This window comes from Botryllus schlosseri, chromosome 12 (genome assembly GCF_051294905.1).
Source record: "Botryllus schlosseri isolate E-star chromosome 12, Bs_hap1, whole genome shotgun sequence".
In the NCBI taxonomy this organism is placed as follows: Eukaryota; Metazoa; Chordata; class Ascidiacea; order Stolidobranchia; family Styelidae; genus Botryllus; species Botryllus schlosseri.
The window spans coordinates 12653910-12677593 of record NC_137247.1 but is presented as its reverse complement, the minus strand read 5'-3'; the positions used below and the strand labels follow the sequence as shown (position 1 = coordinate 12677593).

Below are 23684 nucleotides of genomic sequence, written 5' to 3'. Positions count from 1 at the left end.
AGTATGTAGTCGAGTCAAATTTCCAGTATGTAGTCCAGTATGTAGTCGAGTCAAATTTCCAGTATGCGATACGAATCATCTATGATACTGTTCAGCATCAATGCCTATTTGCCTACCCCTACTGATAACACTAACGAAGTCGCAGAAGTCGAAGATTCAGAAACGAAGTGGACCAGGCTATATTTGAATTTGACATATGGTAAATTAATTCTACTAAGGCAATGGTTTACAAGTTCATTTATGGTCACGATCCAATCCCTGATTTCAAAATGCCCCACAACGAATTCTAAATTTGGAAATCTACTTGCTAAAACAAAAAAGGTAGTCAACCTACTCGCTTAGACTTACGACCTATTTGATTAGCTGATAGTTTTAAAATATTAAGGTCACACATTCGCGACCCCCAGAAAATATAGGCAACCGACCCGCTGTGTAAACACAACGTCCAGGTTGAAAATAAAAGTCGCCGATATTAATTTTTGCAGACCGATACCGATTATCGATTCACTCACATGGCCGATAACCGACAATAATGACCGATATTAATATGGAAGGAGCAGAGTATCATTCCCACCAAATATTATATATTAGGCAATATGGCACTTGTACACGCAGGGAAATCTCAACAACAAACAAGCAAACTGATATCAGAAAGAATTGTTGCTGAATTGTGCACTATCATTGAAATTTAGGCTAACCCAGAAAACAAAACGTGGTGCATATAATTGCATATCAGTCCAGTGGATGCAGATTATAATACAGGAAGCACAAGCTCTCTGCATGTTCAACAGTTAAACTTGTCCTCCTGCGAGTGTAATATTTGAAATATTTGTGATACAAAATATCGGCCGCGATATCGGCCTTCATAGGCCTATTTAAGCCGATAGCGATAATCGAGGAAGTTCCAAGTATCGGCCTCGATAAATCGGCCGATCTCTTTGAAAACCACTGTATAAGTACTATATGAACATTATAAAGTCACAAAAGAAAGAGTGATTGAATAAATGTATAATAACATTATACCTACCGGCGGTAATTATGATTCAATCGTGGAAATACGTTTTACTTGGGTTCCCGTGCGTATATTCGTGACAGGAAACATATATAGTCGCAGACCCAAACGCATAGTAATTCAGCAAACACTCCTTATTCCTTTATGTTTTGAAGCCGTTTTGAACTCGTGTGCTTTCAAATTGCAATCAAACTTCTCAGAGTAGTGTAATATGCCGTTTTATTATTTACAATAACTTGATTGGGAGGAATATGGTTGCAAACAGGTTGCGGCACTTTATCGGGATCTATATTTTATCTATCCTCATCAAAGCTCAAGTCACATATCAGCAATCTGGATGGAGACCAATTGAAGTGTCTGCTTCCGGTGAGCCAGATGGAGCTTCGAAGTCAGTATGGAGCAATAATACTGTGCAAAAGGGTCCACCAGAAATATACTCTTTACTTAACCAGAGAACGGTTGATTACGAAAAACTGAAGCGGTATTCAGAAGCTAAAGATGAGAAACTGGGCGCACTCATGGCTGATAATTACATCCTCAAACGGCAGGTGTCAAGTTTACAAACTCAAATCACTCTTTTAATATTGAGTCAAGGGAAGAATCGAGAAGGATCGACGGACTATACACTGCCACGAACCGACGACGAACTCCTATCGGATAAAACCGCACACCCCGATATTGTGAAACTAGGAACGCAAAATCAATTTCTGACCTCACAATCGCACTTAAATACTCAAGTGGAAAAGTTGAAAGAAGAGCTATTGGTTTCGAATAAATTTCTTGAGCGATGCAACTACATTTATGAATTGCTGAAAAGGAAATACTTTTCTGTCACAAAAGAATTGTGGGACAGAGTGAGTTCTCTCACTCGTGAAAGGGATAACTGCAGCAGTGAATTGAGTCGGATCTCAATGATAAGCATGGGCGTTTCCGGCACCGTGTCACAACATCCAATCTACGACGAAACGTATGTCATCGAATTCTTGTCAAGGTTTCTCGGTGGCTCTAACAAGGCTAAAGAAATTATTGTAGACTTTGTGACACAGTACTCGCGTGGTGAGCTAAAATTGAAAATTTGCGGGGACAAGGACACAGAAAGTCTGCTTCGTCAATGCCAAAATGCATCGGACGAACGCTACATGAGTTTACTGGGTTCTTCAGAAGATCTTCGAAAAAATGTGCGGGATTTACGAGCCGATAATACGGAATTGAAACAGCTAGCAGATAAGCAGAATAGCGAAAATTCCCTTTTGATAGTCATGTCGAAATCCCTTCAGCATAAGAATACCGATCTAGAAAAACAACTTGGAAACGCGATAATTATGACCAGGTTGTTACAGGAAGATTTAAATATTATGAAGGAGTTTAGGTCTAATTTGACACAGACAATGCATACTTCTGTAATGCATAACAAAACAATGTGCGAGAAGGATGGCATTAATCATTGTGTGATGCTATTGCAGAATCAATTAGGATTTTTCGAAGATATTGAAACTGATCTGACGCAACTGATTAAATTCGGAGAGCTAGCGGATATCCCGAAAGAAGTACTACTCGAACGTCATTCATTTTTCCTTGACAAAATGTACCAGATGGGCTCCGGAATTGATAGTTCATCGAATAGACTGACAAGAAAAAGTGATTCTTATGGGTTTGACCACAACGATTCGCCCCAACTGTCCCCGCAAATGGACTCAGAGATGATTATTCCTTCAGATATGTTACCGCAGTCGGATCAAAGTTTTCTCCCGTCTTACGATGTCTTCGGCTCCATAAAAGAAATCGTGGATCAAATGAATGCTGTGAAACAATTGGCAGACCGGCTGATGAAGAGCCTTGAAGACTGCGAAGCACAGCTGGAGAAAGCTACGAACGAGTACACGAAGAAAGTGGATGACTTGAGCGATCAGCTAAAAAAAGCACGATCCGACCTCGAAACTGAAAAGGGCTTGGTCATAGAGCTTGACGGCAAGATTGCAAACCTGGAGAGAGAAAAAGAAGCTTGCCAGACAAAGAATGCGGATCTGGAAAAGCAGCTGGAAAACGCACATGCGGATGTGACGAAATTGCAGGACGAAAACAAAAACCTGATTAAAGATCGTACAGCAAGAGAACAAGAGATCGTACAGCTCCAAAGCAACTTAACAGTACTCCAGAAGCAAGTTGAGGCACTGGCGGTGTCAACGGGGTTGTGGCAAGGCAAATACTTATCATTAAGCATGAACCATTCTTTATTGGAGGCAGAACACAAACGTGTAAATGAGAAATGGGTTGAATGCGAAGCAAGTTTGACAGACTCTGAAATCAAGCTGATACAGCAAGGATTCGATTGCGAGGCACGGCTAACCTTACTCGTGACTGAAATGAGCATCAACTGTACCAACATCGAAAAGTCACTTGTAAAGAATCTCGAGCTACAAAATGCTGAAAATATAAGGATAAGAGAAAGGATGGGCATCGCTTTGAGGCTATCAGAAGTAGCAAAAATGTCCTTCGTTTTCCTACGAGACCTGGATAGTATTACGATCGAACAGTCGGAGTCGCGATTGAACGAACAAAACGTAACCAGGGGTCTTCTGGGATTGTATGAAGATGAAGATATCGATGATGCCACCTTAGGGATGACTGTCGGGCAGATGATGTTGAAGAATGCAGCTGTGATATTCCTGAATCCCGCAACAAGTGAGCTTAACAGCTAAATACGTATTCTGTGTTCATCCTGTTGTGATAGTTGGATGTGGTCACACATAACAAACACAGGAGCTGTAGGCTGTATTAATGCATGCAGAAGACTAAATCACCTCCCGAGATTAGATATAACCTCAGGAAATATTGCGAGGCCAACCAAAATTTGATTAGCCTGACCGCGAAATTTGATGATGACTAAAACATCAGTTCGACGCATTGGCGTAACCTGGGGCCAGCCACATTCATCGCAGCAGATCTTCATGTATGACCAATGACCATAAAGTAGAATATTGCGTAGCAGATTTATTTGACTTGAAATTTTTCTTAGCACTTCGCATGATTTATTGTCACATTTCTTGCATTTAGCATTGGAACCCCTCCTGGAAAGTATAAATACGCTTAATTTACATAATTGAGTCCAACTATACTAGGGTTACCATATTTCTGTGACCCAAATTCCAGACACTCACTAGTGAATTTCAAAATGAGTTATGACGTCACACTAGCAAAGCTTTGCTCATAGACCAGAGGTGGTCACGATCCGGTTCAGGAGTATGTGGCTGTGTGTTGTGTAACCGGGACCGAAAGCACATGTTTTCAGCCCCTTCCCGCCGAAATATACAATGATTTTGAGCCCACAATAGGGTAATCGATGCAACTTCTGGGGGGGGGGGGGTGGCTTGCTATATGAATCTGGTTTCTATATGTATCTGGTCGTTAAATTTTTCGAATGAATTCTGTCAATAATATTGGTTCTTCCATATATTACTAGATAGTTAATACTCTCCGCCCACATGATCAGAGTTAGCAGTAGAGATGGTGAGGATGATGAGTTCGAAAATACAGGGAGCGTAATTGTACATTGTTGAGTCATGTTCATGCCCCACCGATAAGATCGTTTATCAGCCTTATGCCGGTGCGCACCACGGAGCCTTATAAACACCCCACATCCGGGGGTTTCCAACCTTTTATGGTCGCGAATCCATCTCTAATTTGAAAATGTTCCGTGGCCCAGATCAAAATTTGACGAGCTGATTACTAAAAGAAGTCAGCACCTTTGCCCGGACTTACTCACGGGCAATGTTCCGTATAAGATACGCACGTGCGCAAATGCGCAGTACTGGCACGGTCTCTACGCACAGAAAGCCAAGTTGCGCACAAAAAAATCGATGTGATAACCTTTTTTTAGTCGTTACGCACTGTTGTCCAAGGGCCTGTGCAGTAAGTCGGTGGGTGTGTGCATGGGTTACCATACGTCCTTTAGTAGGATTTGTCCTACTTTTTCGGGTTTTTGAAAATGTCCTCCAAGGACGCCTAAATGTCATCCTTTTTGAGATTTTGGCGGGCATTTCGGGAGCGGAGCGAAAGTTGGCCTTTTTTTAGTCAACCACCCGACAATGTGAAGGAAAAAAAACTGTATTTTGGGCACCGAGCGAGAAAGATGACCCTTTATTTTAGTCAACCGACTACGAAGTTGAAGAAATTTACCACTTTTTCAGGATTTTCCACCGGTATTCTGTGTTTGAAAATAAGAGTTCTCCTTTCCCGATTCCAAAATATGCTAACCCTATGTGTGCAGACTCGTCAAAAATTAGAGGGAACATTGCTCACGGGCTATTTGGAAAGCTGATTACGTTCAACATATTCGCGAACCCCAGAATAAAGGCAAACGACCCCACGTTCGGAACGAACCACTATCTTTGAATAAAGCATTTTAACGGCCTTAGCGATCTCTATAGGAATATACCGTTCTCCTATATTTGCGATTACAATTAGGCTAATTCCAGTAAATGAAGGTTGTTTTTATTTATATTTTATTGCAGTTTTTGCGAGGGTGGTAGTCTTCATATTAAAATCAATAAAGGTGATAGTAAATCGCGCGCAACGCGAAGAAAAGTGTCATGCATCAGCATAAATATTCCCAAAAATAATGTTTTTATGTTGATTTACGAAAAAATTATGAGCCTACGGCAAGTCTTCAAAATTCCGGACATTTGGCATATTTTAGAAATTCCTCCCGGACGCTAGTTTGAACAGTGAAATTCCGGACATGTCCGGGAAATTCCGGACGTATGGCAACCCTAAACTATACTCGCAATTAGGAGATAACGTGTCGCCCAACATGCGACTTCGCTTGTGCGCTCGAAGCGAGATCGTTGGCGATGAAACATTTGCGTGAAATGACTGAGGCATGTTCACTCAAACCGTCGATATTGCTATATATGTCTAAAACCCCAAATAATCCTACCCTGGCCAAATGAGCCCATTGCTATACAGAGGCGACCCCTAATATATGCAAGTAATATATTTATTGATCGAATTCATCATTACCCTGGAAAATATTTCGTGCTTCGCGCGACCAGCGCATGACTGCACAGAGTGCACACTGTACAGTTGCACTGGGAGTTTTCATGACATAATTGTTATCAATTTTAAAGCGTAGTAATAAGTCTTATTTTCAATGTTACCTAATTCGGTTCGTTCCTATCGGACGACTAAAAAAAAGCTCATCAACATGCAAGTTGCCCGCGCAATGGTTCCTAAATCTCATGTTGCCCTTTAGTCGAAAAGGTTGGCCACCCCTGACATAGAGAGAATTGGATATTATTTGCAAATTACGATTCAGTTGCATGGAAGAAGAAAGAAGCAATATGCATCTTCGCGATGCAGTCACAAATTGATGCAATTTTTGGACTTATACCACGATATTGTGACAGAGCAAATACATCGTCTGGCTGTAAAATTGATATAAATATAACCAAACACTCCTTCCCACTTGACAAAATTAAAAATATTTGTAGTGTAGCTTAGCTGTTTGGGTCGAACAAATGATTAAGAAAGACTGCAAGTCCTAGTCCTTGATTAGTTGGCTAAGTGCATGTAGACTAGATATATGCTATTTGACTACTTCCTAAATTTCATTTATGACCAATGCCTATAATAGTAGTGAGAGTGTGGTGTGCTTGTAATCAGTAGGCTACAATGTGTAATGAGAAAATTAGTACGATGTATCTCTGTAATACTTGCTGACTCATACATAAGAGCAACATTTCGATTGTTTCATCTATATTTTAATTATACAGGATGGGCTATAATGTCGTGTTCGAATGATACATACAAATTAGGTTGTAAGAGAGCCCATGTTATAAAAAACTGATAAAATATGAAAAAGGAATCCCTGTGAATAATGAATAATTCGAGCTGTGCCACAATGAAACAATTTTGCATGCCATCGTTACTCATATGTTTGCATATGTTTAATGGTTGTATGATAGTCATTTAACCGTCACTGTGGCATATAATTTTCAAAGTAAATTGGTAATACTATTGGACTCGGGGTTGGAGTCGGAGTCGGTAGGTATAAAGACTCAGGAGTCGGAGTCGGAGTCGATACATTTAAAGACTCAGGAGTCGGAGTCGGATTCGGTCCATTTAAAGACTCAGGAGTCGGAGTTGGAGTCGGTAGTAAAATTTACCGACTCCACAGCCCTGCTGGCTGCTATGAATACAATACGCCGCACGAAAACATCTGACAACAGCTATACCTTGCCATCCATAAAATCAGGGGCAATCGTCAGCCTACCCGTCCAAAAACGTTGGTCTTTGGCCCTCAACAGGGTGATAAACCAAACTTCTGGGGGCTACGCTCACATACTCCCCAGTTGGTTGGATGTTTTCACCAGTAGGGGAGAGTGAGTAGGTATGGGCCACCAATCTTGACAAGCTATAACTTGGCCAAACCTGGTCCAATATTCCAAAGTTTCGTCACAGACAATCATTAGTTATATGGCTAACTATTACTGATAGAATTGAGCTAAAATACCAATGTATTTGGAGGTGACATCAAATTTTGTAACAATACATCATTTTTGTAAATAAGAAATAGGGTGTGAGGTATGGGTCGGGGGGTGACGAGGTATGGGCCCCTGCCTGTATTGAATCAATAAATGCTATTCATTATCCTAAAAACCTCAACTATTGTCACAGTTACCAACAATATGGATATACTGATATAAAGCTGGCGTGGAAGTGAACAATTCATTTATTTCAATTCCTGTATTGATCATAAAAGTCATAACGCATAACGAAACCAGATTACTGAAAATATGTAACATGAAAATCACTATCAAATTATGCTTCCTTCGCCTCAACTAACCCATCAAAACTACCCTATCCAATTCAAATGTCACAGCTTTATCTCTTGTTAAAGTGGGAGTGACAAACCAAAATACATCAGAGCATATGATGACATACTGTGCTAACAGAATTTTCGCCTCTTCATTAAATACAGTATTGTCAAACGATTTTGAAATCTTTTTCGTGTGAGATTCTTTCATATGCAATTCCTCAGGCTGGGCGAAATCGAGTGCTTGAGTGATTCGATTCTGAATCGCATCACTCATTATTACGTCATAACCGCACGGATGACGTCATAACCGCAACGAACGTCTGAGTTTCGCAAAAATGCGGGGAAATCGAGTAATGACTCAGTTTTTAGTCGTCACCACACATTACCGGAAAAATGCGGGGAAATCGGGAGTCTAGACGCAGAGTCGCGAAAAATTAGAGGGAACATTGCTTGTGACAATGCTTCGGGTTGATTATGATTTCACGGAGATGTCGTTTTCACATACGCACGTAGCTTTTTGACATCGTTTCTAAAATTATATGCTTCCTACGACTAATAAAGGTTGTCCCTATCATGTGAAGAAAGTGTCGAATGAGAGAGAGACAGATCAAATTTATGTTCAGCTGCACCATCCAGATGCATTGAAGATGGAGATGCGATATGACCTTTAAGTAAGGTCATCTAGTCCAGTGCTCTTCAACCTTTCTCGTCGTGGTAGGCTACACCCTTTTCACGTTTACGCATACATACATACATACATACATACATACATACATACATACATACATACATACATACATAAATACATACATACATACATACATACATACTCGTACACCCCTGACCACATAATACACCGATTCCGTAATAAACACTGTTTCGATAACATATGTAGCATACGGCCGCATTCCACGGAGAGTCGTTAAAAGGCAAATCTGGACTGCAAATTAATACTTATGTGAACTTCGCTACTGATGGGAACTTTGCACTGTAGAGAGCCCTTGTGCTGTTGCATCCCATCACCGATTTCTCGATATATACCTTGTGCATAAAAGTTTCTAATTGTAGAAGCAGAACATCCCAACAGACTTACTATATATGTATGAACCCACATCGCGAGTATAACTGTCAGGAAAAGTTAATGGGAACAAGTTTAGCGCGAAAATATTTTCAGCCTCTTAAATGAATTTCGTCGAAATTGATGGTAGTTCCACATATTACTGTCAAATTTTATTCATCAGATTAACAGGCAGAGCTGCAGGATGGAAGGGGATTCTTCGAAAATTTGGGCACACAAAAAACTATGATGCCTCTTCCGGTTTTCATTAATCACTTTGCTGCCTATTGCTATTTCTCGGCCTCCCATCAGGATTGTCGGTATTGTCAAATACATTGGAATTGCCCAAACGTACCAGAAAAACCTTCATTTGTGAGACGTACACGATTCCAAATTGGTATTCTCATGGGGTGCAACATCAGGACAATATAATATTAAAAACGAAAAATCCAAGTCACCCAAATTCTCGCTAAGCGTGCAGATATTTTTAGGTTGAATTAAAATCTATCAAAGATTTTGGAACCAATTCGTTAATTTAAATTGCATTTTGACGGCCGCCAACACACGCTAGTTTAATCATGTGTAATCGGCCGCATAATTATGATTGGCTACCCCTGGCCTAATCGAAATAAGGATGAGAAAGGCTGCAACCTGCAACCTATAGGAAATGCTAAACACTAATCTGGGCTAGAGATTACCGGACCATCATCTATCACAGTGGTTCTCAATCTCGACTTCCTGGCTACGCACCTGCAATCATGTACACTGCGCTATTTATAAGCTTGTCGCAGTAAGTAGGCTCCTAATTCAAAATGCCTGAGCTGTTGTGGCGGTTTCGTCGAAAATCATCATAAACAGATATCGGAAGCTAAACACATATTAACTCCACCCTGCTCTACTCCAGAAGGAACCAATAAGACCATTACCAACGATGACGAGGAGAAACATTTGCTTATGACACCAAAAAAGGAATGCAATCTATAAGTTGCATGCAGTTGATATGAACTGAACATAGTAGGTTAGGCCTATTGCACATCCGTTCAACTTCCCTATATTGTGATATATAGCTATAGTCATCGGTCCCTCGTAATGTGCATCTGGTACACCCCAGTACACCCCATCCAAGTGCTCTTGAAAAATTATGGTACACTCTGAGGGTGTACGATACCCCGGTTGAAGAGCCCATAATCTAGTCTGCAGTCTGGACCATCAATTTTTCTCCTCATATCCTGCTATCCGTGGATGCAGCAGATACCAGTTTTCGAGTTTTTGGTCTGGCCCGGCCGGGGATTGAACCCACGACCTATCGATCAAATAGGCAGGCGCATCACCATTACACTATCTCGCTTGGTATACATTTCGTTGCTAATATAGCTTACCTCTTACTTACGAAAAGATGGGGTATAATTTCGTTACTCGAAAAATTCTGCTTTTACTGCTTGACTTGAATCATTTGAATTAATACTATTCAATATTCGAGTACTCGAATCATTGTGCCCAGCCCCCTATAGTGACCACTGACTACAAATGCGGCGTCGATCGAAGAATAATGACCTTCCACTATCTCACTACAGACTTGTTCTACCGGCAAATGCAAGAGCAACTGGAATTGTACAAAATACAAATATTGAAGTTGGTTTGCCGGTGCCAGCATCTCGGAATCTGCACGATGGATCCGATCTCAAGTCACTACACGGAATCGGAGCTCTCATCGATCGCGAAAATGTTGTCCCCGTCTTTGACTTCTGTCGGTGGTAGATGGGTTCTGCTAAGCGAGTCTGGTGAAGTATTGGGAATTCCTGCGCTGGACCCCGCGGCGTATGCCTTCTTAAGTCAGACGGTGCCAATGCTGGAGCAATATTACGTCACGCTGAAGCCGGATGTGCTTGACAGCATCCGGATAATGTTCACACGGTGCAATTGTGGACATAATGCTGCGGGCGAGATTTGCGAGATACTTATTGGCACTTTATAACTATGTCTATTTTTGAAGAAATATATAGTGGGATGAACCCTTTATACCGCGCAATTTATAAGTTCTGTATCGCGAGTAATATATTCACGATTGGAAAAACCGACATTACGGACTCGTTGCCGAGGATTCTTGCTAGAATGACGAATGACGCGTAGGTCGGACGCGTCCATAGGGAGTTGCCAAAGGCAATTTTACGGTAATTTTTGACCGGCTCGCCGAGCGCAAAATTGAATAAAATGGTATCAATTGAAAGCAATAGCGGTACTGATTGCGAAAATATCAATGTTATTCTGCTCGTGGTCCTGGAACCCGCCCCCCACACACGCACACGCAGACAGACTTGGACAACTATAGAAAATTCTAGTTGTCTAATTTCACTAAATTAGAGCAAAATGCCAGTAATCTAGTTCTATCTAATCTAATTTGTGAAATGTTTCTATGCTCTATTTCTAATTCTAATCTAATTTGTGAAATGTTTTAAAACTATAATTTTAATTCTAATCTAATTTATTGTTTTCCGAAAAATGCCTCTTTGTCCGTAGCATTCTGCAACGAGTTAACAAGAATATCCCTCTCGCGCAGGGAAATCCAGTGCCAAGCCGCCATCGCATTACTTACACGGTATATATTCATTAGGGTTGTTCAGAATTGACCGACTTTCAAAAAGTCCAGGTTTTCAGTCCGATTCCCATGCCTTATTCCTTAAAAACATATTCTGGCTACTTTTTTTTGTAACTCGTCCCCTGCATCCGTGTGCACATTGAGCTGGAAGAATAGCAGCTGAAATAGGGGATTCCCCCAAAATCTGAGTGTCACGATTTTACCTAGCCTAGTTAAAGTGACATATAACATGGATTTATGCAGCTGTTGCGGTTTGGAGTGCTACAAAACCCCACTATATAAGGCATTGCTAGTTCAGGATATCATTTCCATGTCCCACACTGCCTTGGAACTGCTCAAAACTACCTAAAACTGATAGTCATTTTGTTGGATCACATATCCTACACCCCTCAAACCTACCCGGCACTGTTCATCAATTTCCTGGATCCCCATGTGCACGAATACAACTGTAAATGTAACATCCACTCACAGCCACATAATAAACATCACAGGAAACGAAAAAATAAGGCAAAGAAAGAGATCAACTTGGCAAAATATTACATAAATCAGGTGGATGAAATGGTTGCTTTCGAGAAATCTGCATATCTGTTCCGGTGATCTTCCACAGCTTGTAGGAGGCTCGCTCGCTGTATAAGGCATGGGAATCGGACTGAAAAACTGGACTTTTTGAAAGTCGGTCAATTCTGAACAACCCTAATATTCATAGTAGTTATCGTGACGAATAATATCCATGCTAGCATAACAGCTTGTAGTCTGCGAACAACCTTCTAGTTTCGATCACAAACAGAGCAGCAGCAAATAAAATAGATAGTTACCACCGTCTTTCATGCCCGCAACTACAGCAAGAAAAAAGAGGATAATTGCTTCAGATCTAACCAAAGAAACTACCCAGCAAACACGAAACAGCCCATTGAGGTTAAAAAAACGTTTTTATTTGGTTCATATTAAAGACTAGCAGGATAGTTTTAAGTCGGTTTTTGTGTCGACGCGTTTTAACGCGTTCTTCACGCAAATCGGGATCGTTAATAAAACGTAGATAAAACTGTGTATCTACAATGCTTTAGAACGTACAATCGATGGTCAGAAAAACATCCTGAGATACTAACATCCCTGTATTCCCATATTTAGGCATACCTGAGGGTGGCTGCGGACACATACACGTATCACAGTACACATTGCCTTTGATGAACTTATAATTCATACAGAAAACAGTGTCAACGAAACTCCAAGAAAATAATTCAGAACGAAACGATGTCAAAGAAGCAAATGAAAAAATAATCAAGCCAACTGATTATGTGTCTTCTTCATCTTCTGATGACGAGGATAAGACGCTGCTTTCTGCCTTTTTCCCCATAGAACCCTACAGAGAAACAACAACATTGAATGTTAAAGACATGCTCGATCCTGTTTAGATAGCTCTTAGTACTACGCAGTGTTGGGATGACTCGAGTCACTTTGCAAAAATGACTTGACTCGACTCGGCGCTCGAGATATATGGATTGACTCGTGACTCGGAGTAAAATTCACGAGTCAATTTCAAGTAATCAAGTAAACGGTGTCAATTAAATCACCCTATATCTTATGTACGTTCGGATTTTTTGCGATATGCCGGTATCACTTGTGAGAGCAAACAGCCATTCACTGATCGCACCTTTCACTGATCCTGTTGTTACATCATAATTTAATTGACCGCAAACGAAACGGTCACAGTTTATGCTTGCGTTGTCGTCGTAGTAGTAGTTTATTCTGTTAGCAAGGTATCTTTGTTTCTCAGACAGCACAGTGGTTAAATTGCGCGGTGCCATCTTTTACCAACTCTCCTGTATAATTTAAATCGAACGAATATTGTCTATGCGTCCCTATTCTCACGGAAGGGTAGTATATTGTCCCTTATCAATTTATTGCAACTTCTCGAGGCTTCGTATTCGATCCTCTATTTCGGCTGATAATAGAACGTAGCGTGTAGCTATAAAGTTACTCACATATGCTATTAGCAGTTCTACGTGTGAGTGATAAAACGCCTTTTGCATTTATATTTAACTTTATATTATTTGATTGAAGATAAATGACCGATTAATCCGTCTTTTACCCAGCAAAATGGAATGCGAGAACGTGTCGTCCGACATCCGACTTCGCGCCTGCACTCGCGAAGAGATCGTCGGCGATGAAACCTTTGCACAAAGTGATAGACGCGCTTTCACTGAACTCTTCGATATTGATATGTCCAAGCGTTGATTAATCATGTCCTGGTCAAGTAAGCCCAGCGGTATACAGCGACGGCCCACAATATATGCAACTAACATTATTTTATTGACCTAATTGTTTCGTGAACTTTGAAAAAATTTGAAAAGGTTGGCCACCCCTGCACAAACCATAATAGACTTTTGAAAACGATTGGCCACCCCTGCACTAACCATAATAGACTTGCAATGTTAAATTACATAAAATTCTGTTGAATAACATTACATCGTATTACATTTGAATAACTGAACCATGACACTGAATTGGTTAATCGATTGAATAATGATTGACAAAAATTTATTGATACCATACATCAGTAGTGGCCAACCTTTTCGGCCAACGGGCCACATGAGATTTCCAAACCATTGCGTGGGCCACTTGAATGTTGATGTGCTTTTTCAGTCGTTCGATAGGAACGAACCGGATTATAGGTAACGGTAAAAAAGGACTCATATTACCACACATCAAAATCGTTAACAATTATGTCATGAAAACATGTCCTAGTCGCGCAAAGCGCGAAAATATTATTAAAGTTAATGAAAGAATTAGGTCAATAAAACATTGTTAGTTGCATATATTGTGGGTCGACGCTGTAAACTGCTGGGCTCATTTGGCCAGGACATGATTAATCAAAGCTTGGACGTATCAATATCGAAGAGTTCAGTGAAAGTGCGTCTTTCACTTTGTGCAAAGGTTTCATCGCCGACGATCTTTTCGCGAGTGCAGACGCGAAGTCGGATGTCGGACGACACGTTCTCGCATAATTGCCAATATAGCTAATATCAATTCCATAAATAAGACGTTTCAGGAGGAGACACCAATACTAAAAGCAAGAAATCGATTGGCAATAAATCGAGCGCAGCGCTAAAAAAATATCAAGACAAATAAATCCTTTACGAGATATTCTACTTTATGGTCATATACAAAGATGGCTCCTGGCTACGCCAACATGTCGGAACTGATATTTTAGTCATCAACAGCCTAAAGTCCGCGGTCAGGCTAACATTCGCACACGCTGCGCACACACGACAGTCCTGCTGGAGACGCGATAGTTCAGGCTGGTAACATAGTGTAGCCAGAATACCCTGCATGCCGCCAAACAATGTGTTGGGGTCGCTAATATTCTGGCTGCTCGTTTTAATATTTTTGATATGACGATAAAGGGGTGGTGGCGAAAATTTTAGCTATTGTCAAGGTAGCTTGTCAAAAAAGTTCGAGAACCACTGAGCTAGCTCAACATTTACATGGGGTGTAAGGTAGGCTACTGAACACATATAGATAGGTTCGAAGGTAAACATAAATGTTGCTCACTATATATGATCTTGTACAACGCGAGCTTGTTAAAAGCCTCCTTCCCAGATTTTCCAACACGGCTGTAACTGCTCTACACACGGGTAGTAGCGACCTTTTTCATGATGGATCTGACAGATTGGCCAATTGTGTCGCATCCAACTGAGCTGAATCCAGCTATCTGAAATCATAATATACAAACAGAATTATTCAAGTGCAACGATCATACCCGACAAGGACTTCACAAAAAGACTTGGACAATTAGAAATATTTTAGCTTTTCCTGATTAGATTGGAATTACAGTTAGATATATTTCCGAATCAGAGTAGAATAAGGATTATAGCTACACAGCAGTTGTCTGCAAATTAGATTTAAATTAGAATTATAGCTACAGTTTGTATACAAATTAGATAAAAATGACTAAATTCGAGAAAACTCGGACATCGCATCAAGTTCCAAATCATGGTCCATTCTTATTAAGGACATGAGAATAGCAAATGTCTGTACCGTACAGCAAGCTTGGCTTGTTTCACACAATAGGCCTACAGTCGCCTTTACCGGAAAACCAGAAATTGGATTAGAAGTAAAACAAAAATGCATAATCATGCATCCAAGCCTCTTGCTTTGAGTCTGGAGTTTTAACTAGGATTGCAGAAAAGTTGTGAGAAGACTGCTAACGTTACGTCACTGCTATTTCAATGCAATGTGCTGTGTAACTTTCCAGTTGACCGAACAGTAGCTATAGATATAGGTATTGATAACTAATCTACGGATAGATGTGCAACACGTGGCTGTCGGTTGAATGCTGAAATTGATGTCAGTTTCAAATTATTGCTTTTTTCAAAATAAGCTATTCGCCTGTGTGCAACAACACTATTCCGCACTAGCAGAAACGGCTTCGTCGTTGTACTAACGCATGGTGTATCATATCTGTTTGTAAAAGGGTAATGTATTGCATCTTATCAATTTATTTCTCTATTCTCTATTTTGGCTGGTAAAGTTACCAGTTCTAGAAGTTCTATAAACTGAGGCTGTGCAATTACTTACGCAGTTTAACAGTTCTGCGTATATGTGAGCGATACAGCGTCTTCTTGCGCGTATATTTAACTCTATATTCGTTCATCGGCTCAGAGTCAATTACCGCTCAATCTGTTTCAGACAGCTAGCAAAATGCAATGACATAATCATGCCTCATACGACGAAAAGGCACCTTGACTTGAATTTTGACTCAACTCGAGTCACATACAAAAATCGAGTGATTTGACTCGAGTCACCTTCGAAAATCGATTAACCTGACTTGACGCGAGTCAAAATATACAATATGGCGGTATCGTATCTACAGGGGTTCTTAAATACTTTTGGTCATGAAACTAAAATGCGGATATTCGACCCCCACATTGTTTTCAGAATATTAAAATGAATCTAGTGCACATAACTATCCCCGCAAAGCATGAAAATATAGTCTCAAGCTACTGAAGATACCTCATTACTCTAAAGAACCCTATTGAGGGATTCTGGGTACAGCAGTTGCAGTTATTGCTTCACATCCACGAATCAAACATTGATACTTGGTTCGAGATTGGGTTTTTGATATCATTATAATTATCAAAGTCAGTCCGGTTAAAAATTCTAGACATACCGAGGGAATAATCCACTTTTGCAATCGTCTCAGTGTGATGTTGTGACAGTCCGCTCTGCCAAGTGGGAAGTTGCTTCTGCGTTGGATGAACTTTAAACTGCAATTGTATATCATGTTTTGCTAGCCATAAGTCTCAGAAGTATTAGAAATATTCAACCTCATACCAGCGGTACAATCTTTTTGTAGAACAGTTTAATTCACTTTCCGGTCAAGAAGTTTACCAATTTTGCCAGCTCTTACGCATCTGCTTGCTCTTCCGAAAAAAATCAGTGCTGCTGTTTCTGAAATCGAAAGCAGTAGGTGGTAATCTTAGCGCTGGCAACTCGAGCTCAAAATTTTGCTTAACCGGTCTCAATCGAAAGCTACTGTCACATTGATTTCGAAAATATAAATTAAAATTTGGTCCGGCCACTGGAACCCCCCGAAAATAACCCTCAATGTCCGAATCTACATTGTTTCTAACAATTGTATCGCCCGTAGACAATAGTCGAATAAAGTCTCTTTTCGACTGTGACGCCAACAAGCGTCTCGGCAAAGTCGAGCTGTGTTCCCCATGATTGTCAGAGTATTTTGCGACATATAATTCAATGTGACCCGAATACGTCGAGTAGTTTTTGCATTTCGCATCATCGCGCATCCACGAATTTTGATTATACAAATGCAGCCTACCTACGCATATCACTGCGGAATTCGATATAGATGCGTACTTCCTTGCACGTAGCAGATGAATCCATTCGGCTCTTTGTGGGTCATAAATTTCATCGGAACTGACAATATTATAACATAGTTCTAATGTGAATGAGACACCAGTGCGATAACACACTAGGTGTTCTCTGCGCATAACAGGCTAATTAACGAAACAGTGTTTATAGTGCATCATAGATAGATAAATTGTACCTATAATTGGGATGTTCGGCAGTTTGAAATCATACATTTGCGATATCTGCGACGCCGATCAAAACATGGCGGCCAAAAACCACTTAGATCACACACCACTGTTTATGCCATTTTTGGTTTGGTTGGGATGCCGTTTAGGACTTAGCTGAATGAATTATGAGAATGAGCCGTTTTGTTAATCAGTCGGTTAATCGCAGAGAGTAACTGGTGTGTTCTCATTTCTATTTGTCCAAATTTTTATATGCGCGACAAAAAATATGAAAGTAGGCTACTTGCATTTTAGGACGTATTCGCGATGCAACCAACTCAAAGTAGCTGCAACCAATGTTCCCTCCAATTTTTCAAGAGTCTGCACGCACTCAACTTGGACAACAGTGCGTAGCGACTTAAAAAAGGTCATCACTTTGATGTTTTGTGCGCAGCTTAAATTTTCTGTGCCCAGATACGGTGTCAGCATGTCGCAATTGCACACTTGAGCAGCTTACAGGGAACATTGGTTGCAACACCTAAAACTACGTTCCAATATTGCCAATTCAAATAAAATTTAGGAACCATCAAGACCCGAGTGGAACTATATAATTGTTTTGTAAATTGGCCAGCTAGCTTCAAATAAGTACACGTTGATGTTGATAGTAAATTCTACAATATGTGTTGGCTTCAGTGCTATCATTTGTATTCTCAAATTTGTAAATGCGCTACGACGCGAAATACTAAAACTACTCGAATAGGACGTATATTGGCATCACATCAATCTCTAGCAACATACTCAGATGGTCACGGCCTCACCGGGAGCACGGCTTGACTTCGCCGAGACGCTCAATGGCATGGCGTCACAATCGGTACCGTGCGTACCAAATGTTAATCGGCATTCAGCTCGGGCGCCCCTATTGTTCAGTAAAATGAAAATTCCCAACTTTGTGGGAGATTTTAGGGGGTTTCAGTGCCCGGACGAGATTTAATTAGTATTTTAGGAATCAGTGAAAAAGTAGTTGGTACAGCTGGTCGCCAGCGCTAAGATTATACCCAGTAGGCCGTGTCATATAATCTCCTACATGTTACGGTATGTTATCATAATATGATACGAAAATGACTCATATAAGCATAATTTTAAAAACTTACGTGGATAACTGCAGACGACCAAGCCATTGAGCAACCCATATAGTATGCAGTCCGGTACGGTGATTGTCCCTGATAACATGCTACATTATAATGTTATAAATAGCTGAAAATGCTTGTATTATTATTATTACTGCCACCGAAATAGACGTAATTTTCGAACTGTTTGCAGCAAGTCAAACAGCTCTCGGAGTCATAAACTACAGGGTATTCCTTCAAAATAGCATATTACTCGCTCAACTATGTACCGTACAGCTAGTTTTTACCCACATCCGGTACCAGTCGCAATTCCAGCTTCCAGAATTTAACATACACAACTACAAACACATTCCGAAACAGTCATCCCGCGAACGAAGCGCGAAGCGCGGTTCAAATTTCCAGAATAATCTAGAAGTCACGCTCGGATAACCACGTACAGTTAAGTGCACCCATTCGACTTATTTAGTTATATTTACTCGGAATAAAACTGGAATTCATGCTCAGCTAGCGAAACAGACGAGACTCACGAGACAATGAATATAGGCTGTATATAATGATGACGGTAAATCAGAAAATAAGGTTTTCGACCAAGTAACACGAATTTATACTGATGGCAGCACTCTATCAAAACGCAACGGTATCTACAGGCTCCAAATAGCTTCCCACATCAGAATACTTACCACCAAATTGGAATTCATACAGAATAATTTGATCCTCAAGATCATTTTTCCTACGTATTTTAAACATACCTCTGAAACATAAAAATCGAAACCCTAAAATAACCATTCGAAACCATCCCGAAAGGTTTTTTTACGGTTCTGTGTTTGCTGGGTATATTTGACGATGAAGTGGAAAGATATCTCGCATCAGAGCGTGAGAGAATGATGGACAGTGAAGTTTTGAGTTACTGGAAAACAGAAAATCGTTTTCCTCATCTCAAGGCTGCTGTTCGAGAACTCGTATATAGGCAATAGGCATGACTGCAAAATCGGCTCCATCGGAAGGAGTTTCAACCATGCAGGAGAACTGTATAGAGCAGGTGCCGCCCACTTAAAACGCGTCGCGGGCCAATTTTCAAATTTCGTAGAGGCCGCGGGCCGCAAGAATGCAATATCGAGACAAAATAGGCCACAGTTGAACAACAACGTTTTTAAAACTTTACGTTAGTAAAATGCTATGCTCACTAACATTAGGCTTACCATATTTTGGAAATCTGAAAAGAGGACACTTTTTCAGAAATTTCAGACTTGCAAAACCGGAGAAGAATTCTCCAAAACCGGTGAATTTTTCCCACTTTGTGATCGGTTGACTAAAAAAAAGGTCATCTTTTCCGCTCAGATCTCAAAATACCGTTTTTCTCTCCACGTTGCCAGGTGGATGACTATAGAAAAAAAGGTCATCTTTTCGCTCAGAGCTAAAATCACCGTTTTTCACTCCGAAATACCCGCCGGATCTTCACTTCTGTGCTAGTTTGCGGCATATCACTCGCAATTTGCTCTGAATCTGACCTAAATTTTCAAAAAAGAGGACAAAATCTCAAAAAAGAGGACAAAAGGGCGTCCTCCGAGGACACTTTCAAAAAAGTCAAAAAGAGGACAAATCCTCTTAAAAGAGGACGTATGGTAAGCCTAACTAACATGGGTGGTGGGCATGGTTACCACAAAAGAAGTAATATTTTATTAAAGAAGTACAAATACAACAACAAATATCATGAACATAAACGGGCCGCGTGTCGATGACCCCTGGTATAATGGAAAACGAGTCAAGCTAGGTGTACACTGTACAGGCGTTAACCATTCTGATGCTTATCGGACAGCACTGTGATTTGATATGAACCGAACTTGACTTTTGCTGTATTTCTTTCTCCTTCACAATTTAAGTCAATTTCGACGTTGTTGCTAATTAGGTAGTTCTAATTCTAATCTAATTTGGAAAAAACTTGTGTAGCTCTAATTCTATAATTCTAATCTAGTTTGGAAATATCTGTATTGCTCTAATTCTAATTCTAATCTAATTGGGAAAAATTGTTTAGCTCTATTTCTAATTTTAATTTAATTTGTTAATTTAAACTGTTAATCTTTAATTCTAATTCTAATCTAAATTGGAAAAGCTGAAAATTTTCTAGTTGTTCAAGTCTGCACGCAGAAAATCAGCCTAGAATGTTGGATTGTAAGTAACGGAGTTTTGTGTTGTGACGCAACAATGCCGTCTGGAAGCAGGTGAGGAGCAGCTCAAACTATAGATAACTAAGGTAAACCGTTTACCTTAGTTATCTATACTCAAACCGCAGGCGTATTGGCTATTGCTGCGTAACCATTGAGTATTCCAGACAGCATCATTGCGTCACAATACCAAACTCCGATACAATGCAACATTCGAGGCTGATTTTGGGCTGGAATTCATGATAAGATTTGTCCTGCTGGTTTTTCTGGGAAACATGGTCGAAGACCGTTGGGATGAACTAGTGTAGGGTAGGGGTGTGTGCAGCAAGCAGATTGGGGCTTATGAAACTCATTCATTTCGAGGCCAACCCCTTCTGCGTCGGGGCACATGAAGACGTAAAGTTTTGGCCAACATACCGCTGATAAAATGCGGTGTCAAGAACATCAGCGACGACAAATCCTCGGCCAAAAATGACCGCCGCTGGATGGCCAAAACTAACGATATGGATATGCTCCGTTGGAGAAATTGTACCAATGGCAACAATAACAAACTATCATTTCCAGTAAACTCGGCCCGCGGTGAATTCGGCCCGGTAAATTCGGCCCGCGGTCACTTCGGCCGTCGGCAAATTCGGCCCTCGGTAAAATCGGCCAGGGACAGGGTAACAATAACAGTTACAATACCATTACCTAACCTAACCCTAACCTAACCCTAATCCTAACCTAACCCTAATCCTAAACCTAACCCCTAACCTCCAAATCAATTGATAATATTATAATTATGTAATCTAATTCACATTATTAGTTGGTACTACAATTTCACACAAAGTTCTCCGAGGGCCGAATATACCGATTGAATTCGGCTGTCGGTAAATTCGGCCCCGTAAACATCTGCATATATTATATATACATATATTATTTATACGCATACCCTGTTCTCCAAATCACTTGATAATAATATAATTATGAAATTATTTTACATTAATAGTTGGTAATACATTTTTATACAAAATTCTCCGAGGGCCGAATTGACCGAGTAAATTCGACCATCGGTAAATTCGGTCCCCTTGAATATCCGCGCTATCTCCCGCGATTACGCGATCTACGCATGCCCTGACATCCAAATCACTTAATAATGGTATAATTATGTAATTAATTCATGTTAACGGTTGGTAATACATTTTAATACAATATTCTCGGAGGGCCGAATTTACTGATGTCATGGGCCGAATTTACCGCTGGCCGAGTTTACTGGCAACCATACGGACATACGGTACTATAGTAGGGTTGCCATACGTCCGGAATTTCCCGGACATGTCCGGAATTTCACTGAAAAATCTGCGTCCGGGAGGAATTTCTGAAATATGCCTAAATGTCCGGAATTTTGAAGGCTGGAAGCAGGCTCAAACGTTTTTCGTAAATCAACATTAACAATATTCTTTTCAAGCAGATTTATGCTATTCAAAATTGTTCTTCGCGCCGCGCGCGAGTTAATGCAACGTATAATGATATTAGTATGGGCACCAGGCACCACCCTCTCCAAAAATGCAATCAAAATAAATATAAATAACCATCATTTACTGAAATAATCTGATTGTAATCGCAATTATAAGCTAACGGTATATTCCTAGAGTTGGTTAAGGCCGATTGGATGCTTCAATCACAGTCAGTGGCTCCAAATCTTGGGGTCGTCCGCCTTTATCTGGAGATCCTGATGATGTTGGACGTAATCAGCTTCCTAGGCCGTGAGTAAGTGTGGGCAAGCTGAATTTTTTTAGTAAACAGCTTATCAAGTTTTGAGCCTTGCCACGGAACATTTTCAAGTGGGAAATGAGGTAGGTCGCGACCATAAAAGGTTGGAAATCACCGGATGTGCAACCTGCTGGTGCATTTTATAGTAGCCTAATATATCGAAGAATCAATATTATTGACAGAATTCATACATAAAATTTAACAGCCAAATGCATATAGTAAGTGCCCAACAAGTTGCGTCGACTACCTTATGGTGGGCCCAAGATCAGTGATTGTTTCGGACCTGATTAACAGATAGCCGCACCGACCTAACTGTATAGCAGGGCAGTCAAACACAAACCTGACAGGCCAGACACGGCCCGCCAGATGATTTCATCCGGCCCGTGGAGGAATCTATTGCAAACCCTGGCAAGTAGGAATCACCAGAGCTCACATTACAGATGGCCCATTCATGACCTATGTTCCATTTCATTCCTGTATAGTGTGTATACCGTCGATGGGCAATGCTTTACTAGTGTGACGTCATATTGACGGTCAATGTGTTACACCTCATTTTAAAATCCGTTAGTGGGCGCTAAAGAGTGTCCGGAATTTGCTTAACAGAAATATGGTAACCCTATACTATATACTACGACTTGAAACATGTTTCCGCTTCTAGATCACTGTGAGATCTGACTAGTTGAACTCTAACGTGGTGTCGATTATCCTTATCGCATACGGGCTAGCTATTTACATCTACATCGCATTTTTGGCATCTCTCTGATGAAAACAAAGACTCTGTACCTCCCTCATTTACCAATAAAACTCGAGCCCTTACACACGCTACTTCCTTAATCTCAAAGGCCGCCAATTCTCAAAATATGTCGGACTGTCGATCTCGATCATTATTACCAAGCTCTTTCGAACGTATAAGAATCACGATACCCTACAATGAAAGAACACATATCGGCACCGATCTTCAAACGTAAGCCTATTCACGGAAGGGATACGTCCTATGCTATTCGAGTGACAGTAACTATTCAACCAAAGCCTTGCAGCTTTTGATAACACAACCAAGCCTCTCCCCAAATCCAACCCAAACCCGCCTCTCGCTTTGCCTCAGTCGCCCATACCCAAGCGACTCGTC

General features: G+C 40.6%; 1 protein-coding gene and 1 long non-coding RNA gene across 4 annotated transcripts; one reads left to right on the top strand and one right to left on the bottom strand.

Moving 5' to 3' along the window:
* The first annotated feature begins 759 nt into the window (after positions 1-759).
* LOC145451957 (uncharacterized) lies at positions 760-11359 on the top strand. The gene is made up of 2 exons (XM_080330170.1): positions 760-3694; positions 10461-11359. The coding sequence occupies exons 1-2, from the start codon at positions 1264-1266 to the stop codon at positions 10859-10861; spliced, it is 2832 nt and encodes a 943-aa protein (XP_080186296.1). The 5' UTR covers positions 760-1263; the 3' UTR covers positions 10862-11359.
* Positions 11360-12392: 1033 nt separating this feature from the next.
* LOC145451987 (uncharacterized) lies at positions 12393-19479 on the bottom strand. Of its 3 annotated transcripts, XR_013919155.1 has the most exons (6): positions 18669-19479; positions 17322-17419; positions 16810-16933; positions 16653-16749; positions 15035-15194; positions 12393-12842 (listed from the first exon to the last, which is right to left on the bottom strand). It is a non-coding gene; the product is annotated as an uncharacterized LOC145451987 (long non-coding RNA). The 3 variants fall into 3 exon arrangements; XR_013919154.1 differs by lacking the exon at positions 17322-17419 and having other exon boundaries at positions 18669-19477; XR_013919156.1 differs by lacking the exon at positions 17322-17419 and having other exon boundaries at positions 16817-16933; positions 18669-19471.
* Between the last annotated feature and the right edge of the window lie 4205 nt (positions 19480-23684).